Source organism: Lithobates pipiens, unplaced genomic scaffold (assembly GCF_037356315.1).
Source record: "Lithobates pipiens isolate NorthernLeopardFrog02 unplaced genomic scaffold, aLitPip1_a1.2 Scaffold_19, whole genome shotgun sequence".
In the NCBI taxonomy this organism is placed as follows: domain Eukaryota; kingdom Metazoa; phylum Chordata; class Amphibia; order Anura; family Ranidae; genus Lithobates; species Lithobates pipiens.
In genome coordinates, this window is record NW_027507764.1 from 492796634 (window position 1) to 492809425 (window position 12792).

At 44.2% G+C, this 12792-nt stretch overlaps 1 protein-coding gene across 6 annotated transcripts in view; it reads right to left on the bottom strand.

Annotated features, from left to right (window-relative positions):
• Positions 1-12792, bottom strand: part of CUNH8orf88 (chromosome unknown C8orf88 homolog) — a 114482-nt gene that overhangs the window by 52165 nt on the left and 49525 nt on the right. For 2 of the 6 annotated variants that reach the window (XM_077493002.1, XM_077493003.1), the window contains exon 7: positions 11443-11549. In XM_077493002.1, coding sequence (XP_077349128.1) covers positions 11443-11549 — 107 coding nt within the window. Of the gene's footprint in view, positions 1-2070; positions 2788-11442; positions 11550-12792 lie in introns of those variants that run through there. The other 4 variants (XM_077493001.1, XM_077493004.1, XM_077493006.1 and 1 more) reach the window with 4 other exon arrangements.

Consider the following 12792-nt stretch of genomic DNA (forward strand, 5'->3'; position numbering starts at 1 on the left):
TTTCTGTCCACTATATTCCCTCTTTCATAATAGAAGAGGTGGGTGTATTTGACTGTTCCATTGTAATTAACGCTATAATGCTGCTGCCATTGATATTGGTTTATGTATTGATCGTTATGCTTTGTACACGCTTCTCTTCTTTAATAAACATTAATTATATAAAAAAAAAAAAAATACAACTACCAAAAGCCTTTTTGAAAGTCAGCTTTTAATTCTCAATGAAAGGCCTTGGTGCTGTGGAGCGCCGTGGTAGTTCACCTATTCTTTCTCTCTGTGTATCCGCTCGTCCGTACGGGATGTACAGATAAACTGACAGATCTGCAGGAGACCTGGTGCAGTGCTTTATAAACTCCAAAAAAAAAAAAAAATTTACATTTTATTATATAAGTGAACTTGTCCTTTAAAAGTGATGTAGACCGTACAGCTTTTCTTTCTTGTATAATACAGAAACTAAAAAAGGTGGTTACTGAGTGGGATCATCTGCTTTTATTATAATCAGTGGAAGAAAAGACATGGAAAGAAACATGAATTGCTACAGACCAGATATCGGTGTGGGGTGTGGGGGGGGGGGGCAATTTAAAGTGACATTTACCTCTGAGGGAAGATGGGTTCTCCCCATAATATAGAGTTATGCATTCGAGCACATCAATGCATACTTACCTCCCAGAGAGCCATCTTCCAGCGCAGACAGGTCTAGCTTTCAGAAAAAAGGAAAAGTGCTGCTAAATAACAAGGGATATACAGTGCCTTGCGAAAGTATTCGGCCCCCTTGAACTTTTCAACCTTTTGCCACATTTCAGGCTTCAAAACAAAGATATAACATTTTAATTTTTTGTGAAGAATCACCAACAAGCGGGACACAATTGTGAAGTGGAACAAAATCTAGTGGATATTTTTACTTTCAGTGCAGTAAAATCACTCCAGAAGTTCAGCGAGGATCTCTGAATGATCCAATGTTGTCCTAAATGACTGATGGTGATAAATAGAATCCACCTGTGTGTAATCAAGTCATCTGTATAAATGCACCTGCTCTGTGATAGTCTCAGGGTTCTGTTGAAAGCGCAGAGAGCATCATGAAGACCAAGGAACACACCAGGCGGGTCCATAATACTGTTGTGGAGAAGTTTAAAGCCGGATTTGGATACAAAAAGATTTCCCAAGCTTTAAAACATCCCAAGGAGCACTGTGCAAGCGATCATTTTGAAATGGGAGTATCAGACCACTGCAAATCTACCAAGACCTGACCGTCCCTCTAAACTTTCAGCTCAGACAAGGAGAAGACTGATCAGAGATGCAGCCAAGAGGCCCATGATCACTCTGGATGAACTGCAGAGAACTACAGCTGAGGTGGGAGAGTCTGTCCATAGGACAACAATCAGTCGTACACTGCACAAATATGGCCTTTATGGAAGAGTGCCAAGAAGAAAGCCATTTCTCAAAGATATCCATACAAAGTCTAAAATTTGCCACAAGCCACCTGGGAGACACATCAAACATGTGGAAGAAGGTGCTCTGGTCAGATGAAACCAAAATCCAACTTTTTGCCCACAATGCAAAACGATATGTTTGGCGTAAAAGCAACACAGCTCATCACCCTCAACCAACCATCCCCACTGTCAAACATGGTGGTGGCAGCATCATGGTTTGGGCCTGCTTTTCTTCAGCAGGGACAGGGAAGATGGTTAAAATTGAGGGGAAGATGGATGCAGCCAAATACAGGACCATTCTGGATGAAAACCTGTTGGAGTCTGCAAAAGACCTGAAACTGGGACGGAGATTTATCTTCCAACAAGACAATGATCCCAAACATACAGCAAAATCTACAAAGGAATGGTTCACAAATAAACGTATCCAGGTGTTAGAATGGCCAAGTCAAAGTCCAGACCTGAATCTAATCGAGAATCTGTGGAAAGAGCTGAAAACTGCTGTTCACAAAAGCTCTCCATCCAACCTCACTGAGCTCGAGCTGTTTTGCAATGAAGAATGGGCAAGAATTTCAGTCTCTCGATGTGCAAAACTGATAGAGACATACCCCAAGTGACTTGCAGCTGTAATCGCAGCAAAAGGTGGCTCTACAAAGTATTAACGCAAGGGGGCCGAATAATTTTGCACGCCCCACTTTTCATTTTTATTAGTTAAAGTTAAACAATCCAATAGATTTCATTCCACTTCACAATTGTGTCCCACTTGGTGATTCTTCACAAAAAATTAAAAAAATTGTTATATCTTTATGTTTGAACTTTTCAACCTTTTGCCACATTTCAGGCTTCAAGGGGGCCGAATACTTTCACAAGGTACTGTACAAGCAAAACCAAGACCCTTCTAGGCCTATACAACACACCAATAAGTGCCTGGATACAAACTGGATAACAAATAAACCCCAATAGGGGTAAATGACAGACAAAATCAAATCCACAACTAATTAAGTAAATAAATAAAAAAAAGGCAAATACATTAACACCCGCCAGCCCCTCTATTAGTTGGCAACGACATGATAAATAAATTGGTGTAACAATAAACATATATAAAAACAAACAATGGATCCCAAAGAACTGTGTAAACAACAAACACCCAACTGACCATCATATGCACAATATTAAAGCAGAATGGCAAATATATAAATATAGTGAAATATAAGCTCAGTCAAGTGCAAGGTCTAGGTTTCAGTTTCTGTGCCGTGCTTTCTTCCTGCATCACTCCTCATCCATTTTGTGTCCACGGATAACAACTCTTGCGGATGTTTACATCATTCCCACCGGCTCCATCTGGTTCCACGGTTGGCAAGCTCTGTGCAGCGCACATCAAAAATGTAAAAAAGTAGCATAAAAAGATAAAATACCAGGGGGGGGGGGGGGGGGGGCAAAGGAATACCCTTATCCCCCTTGCTACACCCGTTTCCAATATTATAAAATTAGCATTACTCCTTAATTCCTCCCCTCTTTTCCACCCCTCCCATTACCCTTCAAGTAATCTCATTATTGAATTTATAGAGCGATTCTCTCAACCATTTTTCATTTCACATCATTTACATTATTAAAATTAGAAACGTTATTACATCTAATTTATCTAGTATACCCTTTTCCTAACAATTTATCCATTTTGGTTGTTCTAATGATTACCCTACCTCTTATTAACCCCAACATTAAACTTTGGCATTCAAGTCACATCAAAGTAGTGCAGGAACCTTTGTTTCCAGAGTGTAAACCAACATCAAAGTCACACTATGAACAGAACTGTCACACTTTCCTATTAGCCAAAGAAAAAAAAAAACAAAAAAAAAAACAAAAAAAAAAAAAAAAAAAACACACAGCAAAATACATATAAAAAAAAAAATGCAACACTTTCATTTTTGGTGCAGGTCCATTGACTTCTAAATGCATTGGCTCAAAATGAACTGATGTGAACTAGATCCATAGGCAACCATGTTAAAATGGGTTGTACTGCGTTTCTGGAAGATGAAAAAACACACAGGTGTGAACCAAAGGTAAGACATTATGCCTGTCAGTGGGGCTGCGCCGACACTGCAAGCACTTAGGCCTGGTTCACACCTATGCAGGTTGCAGTTTGCATATTCCAGGTGTATTTTTCATTGTTCAATACACACTTTTGATCCACTGAAGTCGTTGGAACCAAAAACAGACAAAAGTCCCTGGCCCTTTCCATAAAATGCACAGATGTAAAAGGTGACCCATAGGAAACCATGATAAATGGACTGTAGTGTGTTTCTATAAAACTGAAAAAAAAAAAAAAAAAAAAAAAAAAAAAAAAAAAAGTATAGGTGTGAACCAGGCCTAATTGCACATTTGGTCTAGGGGAGAAGAGAAACCATTTTTAACTTACCTGATCCTAGACTCCCACAGTAGATGGCGCTCCCACATGCTCCAGCAGTGGTCTGTCCCTCAGCGTTATCAAGTCCAGTGTAGAGCTATGAACCCTGCTCTGGCTTGAAGACCTCAGGATCCTAGACTGATGGAGCATGGGGGTGCAGAGGATCAGATAAATAAATCTTTTTTGCTCCCCTATTTATAAAAATAAAATAAAAAAATGTAACCCTTACAAAGTGAGCACAGACCCACTGCAAATGGCCCAGAGTTGGGTTTCTATGAATTAGCCTTCCCACTACACCCCCTTTTTTTTATACTTATTCTAAATGCAGGAGAAGTGATCTGTAAAGCATAAAACATTTAAACTGCTAAGATCACTTTTTCTGCATTTAGATATTGGTCTTTCAGATTTAGATGTGTTTACATGCATTTAGAATGTCTAAATCAGATTCTAGGTGCACAGAATTCTATTTTCTCTAGAATGTACCTAAAAACAAACTTATGATGATACCATTCTATGCATTTAGAAACGTCTCCTAAATGCATATAAAGGTTTGACAGTGCCACTGAGAATGAGCCCCAGGATATCTGACCCAAACCTTCTGTAACATTTGTCCTATTTACACCCTCTGTACATGTTGCTGCTTAATGTGAATTATAAATCTGTATTTTTAGTACAGTACTTAATCTTTGTTTCTGTATGGAAAAACCCTATCTGGGTATCATGAATGAGCTTATTAGACGTATGTTTGGATTTATTTTATGTGGGAATTATGAGAACTGAAAAGATAAAAAGAATAAAAAAAAAAAAAAAACAAACATTCATTTAATGCCTACACATCATGAGGGATAATAATTAGTTAATCTGATGAATCAGTTCATGGTCTCAAATCAATTTACATCACTTTCTACCAATAGTATCTGAAGGTATGGGCTTTAAAGAATAAAATGGCCTTTACAAAAAAAAAAAAAAAAAAAAAAAATTATATTTATTTTTTATATATATATATAATTTTTTTTTTTACTGAACTCCAGGTAGATCAATTAACCAAGAGCCCTCGACAGCACCCTCGCAGATCATTGAGCGTTAGTCTGCCACAATGGGTGATGGTACGTTTAGTGCATTTATTCACAGAACCGTGAATGAATGATGTCACTGTGTGGGCTGTGTTTGAATTGTGACAGTGGGTGTGAAAATTTCCACTGCCTGCAGTCACAATGGGGGCATCATGTCAGGATGTTGGCAGGTGCTTTAGTAACAGGTTACACCCTGAACATGTTGCTAAGGGTCCATGCACACTGGGCAAAAAAAAAAAAAAAGAAGGAAGATTGACACAGCATCTTCATCTTAGGGTTATATTGCCCCTTCAGGAGAGGAAGAGGCAGAACATGTTAAAAACAGCAAAACTGCACAATAGATGGCAGATGTAATAAGGGGATCTCCCCAATGTTTAATGGCAGTTTCTGAAGCACCGAGAGCACAAGATTCAAATCCCACGGAGGCGGCGGTAATCGAACCGGAGGGGCCACATGTTGAACCCCTTGAACCAACTGGTCTGCCAGCTCCACGCAGACCGGGGAAGCCTGTTGCTTCTCCAACTCACGGTGCAAGAATTTAGCCCATTCAGTAAGCGTCTGACACCAGGGCCGTGGCCAAACACTGGCCGCAATGCTGACCCCACCACCATAAACATGGATCGGGCAACCGCCTCAGCCCTCCTGTTGGCAGGGTCCTTGAAAGCAGGGGTCCCATCCACCAGAATCATGGTTACCTTATTTAACCTGGATACCGGGAGGGTGTCAACAATCGGAGGAGATGTCCATTTCTTCAGGAAACTCCTCAAAAGGGGTAACGCACTGCCATGTGCCTTGGGACTGAAAAGGCCTGCTGCAGGCTTCCCCATTCCTTGTAAATAAACTTATCGAAATAAGTTAAATGCAGTAACACCTTAGCCGTGCGGGCCAGCCTGTGGGACCCAAAAGGGACCGACACCTCTGTAGATGCCCCTGCCATATCCTCCATCTTTAGGTTATCTTACACCACTGTGATAAGTGCTCCTACAACTGCTTTTTCCTACGCTGACCTGGACACTGAGTCATTCTCACTGTCCGAATGGTCCTGGTCCACATCCTCTGACATGTCAGAACAGGGGTCGCCTACTACAGTGGGACCCGAGTCTGAATCAGAGCATTCCCCAGAAGATAGTGGGGTACTTTTTACCCCCCCCCCCCCATGTGTCCGCACGCCACTTCCACCCTGGCAAAAAAAGGACTCCAGGACTGCAGACAGAGCGTCCATAAGCACCGCAGGTGCAGGGGAACCAGTTGCCATAACAGGGATGTCTGGGGAAGAAGCGCCAGCTTCTGACCCACACTCGCCTGTCACCTCTTAGGGCCCTAAGGCAAGTCACACAAAATGCCCACCCTCCTAGCTGCCACAGACTGAGGGGGCCACCCCCGCAGGACTCACCACCCTGAACCAGGTACTGCTGTGCTGCTGCTGTTCGCTCTCCCCTGTGTCAGCCACGAGGTGTACTGTGTAAAAAGCCTGCTGTTCTAGAAGGAAACAAGCACCCAGCGCTAGAGGCAAAAACAAGCTGAGGCTACTAGAAAATGGCCACCTCAGCAAAAATGTCTGAAGGTGCTGGGAAAATGGCAGCTGGACTTCCAGAATATATCGGAAATGGAAAAGCTGGCTGTGGCTACAGAAAAATGGCCATGATCCACACGGCGGCCTACCCACATGGCGTACACACCAAAACAGCCCACCATGGCCCAGAAACAGGTAAGAGGACAAGCGGACCCCAAACACCCAGCGCAGTGTCAGGACTCTGAGCCCCGCCAGGTAGATGTACCGCACCCTCCATTTGCCCAGTCACAGTGTCCCATAGCATGGGGAGGGGAGAGAAGGGAGAGAGAGACCCCCTAGTCGACCTCCCAGGGAATGCCCAGCTGCTCCATTGGAACCACTTACCCCTCCTGCGGAGGCTGCTGGACGCATTCCACGGACAGACCCATCACCAGAGCAGTACGGGGTGGCTCTCGTCCACAGAACACTGACAGGGACAGCAGTAGCCCGGTCATATGTGTGCCCCGGAGTATATAGCTCCCCGGAAGCCCCTGGATCAGACAGGGCATGACGTGGCCGACACAGCACATAGCTGAAGTCTGCTCATGCTCGATGGCCAGGCAGGGGAGACCACTAGGATCTATATTATCCAGCCTGTCACCCAGCCCGGCTGTTGACTGTAGATCACAGGACTCAATGCAGAAAGAAAAAAAATCCCAGGACCAGTGGTCCCACCAGGAGCCAGGTCCTTCTACACTAGGCAGAAAAATCTTCCAAGCCCCTACTTGGAGGTGATTGAAATGGCATCCATTTCACACACCCTCTCCACGGGGGGGGGGGGGGGGGGGGGGATTTCAGGTGGGGCCGTTTGCTTTACACCAATGCCTAGCAATAAGGGTATGTGCAAAGGTGAGGATATGACAGATTCTTCTTCATTTGTTTGCCTGACCCAGCCATCAGGGAGAGGATAGTGATTTTGGTTGCGTTCAGGATCTTAGTCATCACCTACCATTTTTATACATCTAGCAGCATTATTTTAATATAAGGTAAATTAAAAATGAAGGAAAGGTTTAGTGCACGTCATTTATGCATACTTGCAAATTTCACTTTCCCACAAAGTACAGGATTGTTAAGATTATACTGTATTGGTGTGCACAAATACTTTAGCATTTAAAGTTGCTTGCTCTGGTAAACACAGCTGTCATGGGATTTACAAATGCAGTAGTACCGGCTTTTAGTTCTATAGGCCCTACATTTACAAAAGATGGTTGGTGCATGGTAAAGATGGCAATGCAATGGGAGTAGCTGGGCATTATTAATGCTTTTCTGATTCAGACGAGGATTACATGTCTGAAAACAGTTTCACCTTACAAACTGAGGTCATGTTAGTATAGGATGGCAGTAATGACTGAAGGACTTCCTTGATTCTGTATATACTATATACTCACAGGTGACGTACTGTACATGTGAAGGTAAGGGCAGGCTGGATAAGGATGAGTAAAATAAATCTATCTATAAACAAGTTGCAATCAATGTGGCATTTTGTAATCAGTATCATGGCTTTGTAAAAATCTCAGCTCCTTATTTTCACATATTAGAATTGGTTACTCTAAAATCGCTATAGGAGGAACAGAGCCCTACATATTCTGGTTTTCAGTCTACTTTATTCATTATACTTTGGCACCATCTGCTGTCTAAACAGATGAATAGCGGGTTTATATAGTTTAAAGCAGACCAAGATCCCTTTCACACTGGAGGCGTTTTTTCAGGCACTTTAGCGATAAAAACAGTGCATGTAAAATGCCTCATCTGCAGTCCCAGTGCAAGAGTCAGTGCCGTGGCTCTTTACACAGATCTAGAACACGTGTCTGAATATGGCACAGCCAACGTGTGAACCTGGGGCTGCACGAGAGCGGTCATTCTGGGAGGCAGACATGACGTCCACCCAGAATCAGAGCAGCACCGCCCAGCTGTCATTTGACAGTGGGAGGGTGGCAATTGGTAAAAAAACAAAACAAAAAAACAAAAACAAAAACACACAACAAAACACACCCCATACATGCAACCATATTAACCACTTCAATACAGGGCACTTTCATCCCCATCATACCCAGGACAAATTTTCAGGTTTCAGAGCATTTAGAATGACAATTGCGCCATCATGCAACACTGTACCCAAACAACATTTTTTAAATCCCCCCCCCCCCAGAGCTCTTTTGGCGGCATGACATTTCTCCTTTGGGATCTGGCATATTCAAGTGACTGGTGCCGCTTTGCAAGTATCCAGCAACAACTTGCAATGCACATGGTTGTTGAGTGCTAGTGCAGGGTTAAAGCAGGTGTGAGGAGGCAATGTCTCCTGTCTAAGGCTATAAAAAAAAAAAAAAAAAACATACATACACAAATTTTACCAATCTTTTACAGCAGCTGAAAGCTGGTGGGAGTGAGAAGACAGAGGGATCCATTTCAGTGATAAGGCAGTACAGACAGCCCTCCAACTGATGAGGCCCAGGCAAAATACAGGAGGGCCGGTGTCTTGCCGAGAAAGTTCCCCCAGCGGATAACGACCCCCCTGTACTGCGCAGTACGAATGACTACGGAGCCGCCAAAAATAGCCGAAGCTGAACACAGCAAGTTAGCTGTATACGGCGCCTGCGCACTACATTCTACCCCATGTCCATGTTCAAGCCCAACTATCCAAGTGGACAGAGTTAAAATAATATGCTGAGCGCAGAGAGGCCGTGCCCGAAGCGTGGCGAGTGAAGAGAGCCTATGAGGGGCCGTTACAGGCGCTGTGTACAGCTGACTCGCTGTGTTCAGCTTTGGCTATTTTTCAGCGGCTCCATTGTGGTTCGTACTGAGCAAGCGCTGTGCAGTACAGGGGGGTCCTTATACGCCGGGGGAAACTTTCTCGGCAGAACACCGGCTGTACTGCCCCATCAATGGCCTTGGTGCACAATAGAGAGGGCCAAGACGTGAAGTTCTGCCTTAAACCAGGTCAGGTCCGCTTCTTCCTGAGCGGGTTGCTCAGAAACCTCCTCTGCTCTGACAACCGCATACCCTGAATGAAGGAGGTGCTTTAGAACACATCCCCAGGCTGACAGGCTGGCCTCTGTCATGAAGACCTACCAATTACTTGGAAGGAAGGATTTCCTGGTATCCAGCATCTGAATCTGTACATTTGTCCGGCACCATCAGGATATTGATTTGACCAGCTCTGGAATGGAACTTGTAAACGTGGCAAAAATGGACTGCATTGAACGCAGCAAACCCAATGCAGGTTCAAATCAACTTTTTCTCAGTTACCTCCTGGATAGACATCCATGGACGGTCCAAACAAGTGTTCGCCCTCAAAGGGGAGCATCTTGATTGGCTCTTAGCAGGAATTTCTGCCGACCAACATTTGAGCCATAGGACCCATCTCATGTGGATAAACATGGTGCTCACTGGGGAAAGCAGTTTTTCAAGAACTGTCTTATGGCAGGATCCCCTGCATCTGCTTCTCTAGAATTGAAGCAAATACTTTACCCACAGGTTGGCAGACTCCCACCGCAGCTACTGCATGCTGCAGAGCCACTTCTACCAGGAAGGATGAAAGCTTAAACAGGGCCACTAAAAACATTAAAGACCAGGAACTAAGCCATTGGGACTCGTAGGGTCTTATTCAAGTTGGAAATATGGACAGCAGCTGCCAAAGGCTCAACCAATGTCCTGGTCTCATAAAAGCAAAAACAATCATGAGCTACTTGTCTGCTGGTACATGACAGACAGGTATAACAAAGTTCATTCCGACTAATTGTTTTAGAGGGTGCAACCAACTTTGTTCCCTTCAACATATTTGGTGTAAATGTTCCAAAGTTAAGAAGCTTTGTAAAATGGATATACAACTTTTAGATCAATATTAAATATCTCCCTCCCAAAGAAACTTTTGTAAGCCTTACTACAAAAGCCTAAAACACAATTGCAGACTTGTGTATTATATTCCTAGTCACCAGACAATTGCTAGAGCTGGAGAAGACCCAACAGTATCCTTTGAAAGATAAAACAGAGGAAGATAGGCACAATAGCACAAGAGGATGGCCGTTCTGAAGGCCATAAGCTTTAAAATTCCTGCATGTTGTGAACTTTGAAAACTAAGTTTTCGCCACAATCTCTATACAAACAGGAGGGGAATGAGAGCTTGTCTTAAAGTATGTTTACTGTTGCTCGGAATACGTAAATACTCAGGCATCTGGGCACAGATTTACTTTAAAGTGATTGTAAAGGGCCCCCTCCGTCAGCACACACACACACACACAGTGTGTCAACCAATCAGGGAGCGAGAATTTCGGACGGCTGAGACATTCATGTACATCATTAGAGAGGGACCTCAGGTAAATATTAGGTGGGCTGCTACACACAGAAGGCTTTTTATCTTCATGCATTAGGCCCCTTTCACACATGCGGACATTATGTCCGCATTTCATCCATCCGTTTGCGGATGAAATACGGACATACATGCATCCCTATGGGATAGCGGGTGTCTGCGGATGAACATACAACAGACACCTGCTATTGTCCGCCTCCGCTATTGTCCGATTCTGCAGACGGAGGAAAATCCTATTTTTCTATCCGTGTACATCCGATCCGCTCTGCAGACGGACAGACAGTCCGTGCTCATCCGATCCCCCATATAGAGGAGAGCAGAGAGCTGACAGGGCGGTCCCTGCATAGTGTGCAGAGACCGCCCTGTCCGCCGCCGGCTCAGCGGGAACAACGGAGCGATCCCCACTGAACAAGCGGATCATCACAGGGTGGATAATTACTGATCCATCCCGTGTGAAAGGGGCCTTAAGATGTAAAGGCAGAATTTTTTTTTTTTTAACCCCCTTTAATATATGCAAGACACTGACCAGAAAAGCATGCAGCCAGCAAAGTTAAGTCCAAAGCTGCATGTTTGTTTTTGTTCAGTGACCTAGAGACCTTTGACACCAGAGAATCAACACTGCAAAGCCATTACATATTTTAAACTGAAAATGGAAACCAGCAGGAAAGCACAGGGACACTTACTGGATGTTCAAGGATAACTGGGAGGTCCGGCAAATATTTTGGCTTCTGTTTGCACATAGACATGCCTGAGAGCTGAAGGAGGAAGTCTCTGCTGTAGGTAATCCTGTCTGTAAACAAACACAATGCTGTTAGCTAGCTGATCACATAACAGAGGTTATTATGAAGGAGTTTCCTTCATATGTAAAACCATCCACTTTATAGAGCAGGGAGGGATCTGAGGGGTGGGACTCTCCCTGTTCATACTGGTTGGCATAGCCAACCGGCAGAGACAGAATTTTTTTTATAATAAAAATGCCATAAAATCGATCCCCTGTTTTGTAGACGTTCTAACTTTTGCGCAAACCATTCAATATACACTTACTGCATTTTTTTTTCCACCAAAAATATACATATAGGCCTAAACTGAGGAAAAAGATTAGTTGATCAAATACCACCAAAAGAAAGCTATATTTGTGGTTGAGGTTAAAGAGGAACACAATTTGTAATAAAACCATTTACCATTCCGAAGCTTACCTTCAACCACTAAAATGTATGCATGTATGTATGTATGTATGTATGCATGTATGTACACACACAACTTGTCAAACATGCTGTAGAAACCTCCCTCCACCAAGTCTGGCTGCAGCCATTTTAACTGGCCAGCTGAATCTGCTGCCTGTTCACTTCCTGGATTTACACAGACCCCACCCCCAGCTCTCATTGGCCCCCTTATGACTCAATCACCCTCCCTTCCAGCCAAACTCACAAGAGTGAGAGCTGTGCAGGGACACCCCCCCCCCCCCAATCACCCCATGTGCCCAGACCCTTTTGGACACCTAGGAGGAGGGGAGGTGGTGAAAGCAGCCATGGAGGAGGACAGAACCCGCCTTATGGCACCCGTCTTCCCACACACCGCCTCCATCTTAGCAACAAACTAATTGAGGACCGCCATCAGTGTGTCCATGGGCACTGCACAGTCTGCAGGTAAAACCGGTTGCAATTGCCTGGATTTTGAAGGAAGAAACTAGTTTCGGAAGCCATGCTGACCCTACCCTTTCTGCCACCCAAAGAGGACTTAGGACAGTGACAGTCCCACCCTCCCTGCTGTTGCTGACTGAGGGGCTCATTCCCGCCGGACTCACCACCCTGAGGAGTTCTGCGCTGTCCACAAGTGGTGCCTGTAGTCCCTGAGTGCCCCCAAGTGCAGAGGAAACCAAAACTGTCGGTGGCAGCTGCTGGAATGATCGGTAAACGATCTAGAAATATGCTCAGGCTTCAATAAAATGGCCGCCCAGCGTCCAGTACAGACAGGAAAAACACAGGAAAATGGCTGTGAGAGCACATGAGCTATGCTGCTGCTAGAAAACACTG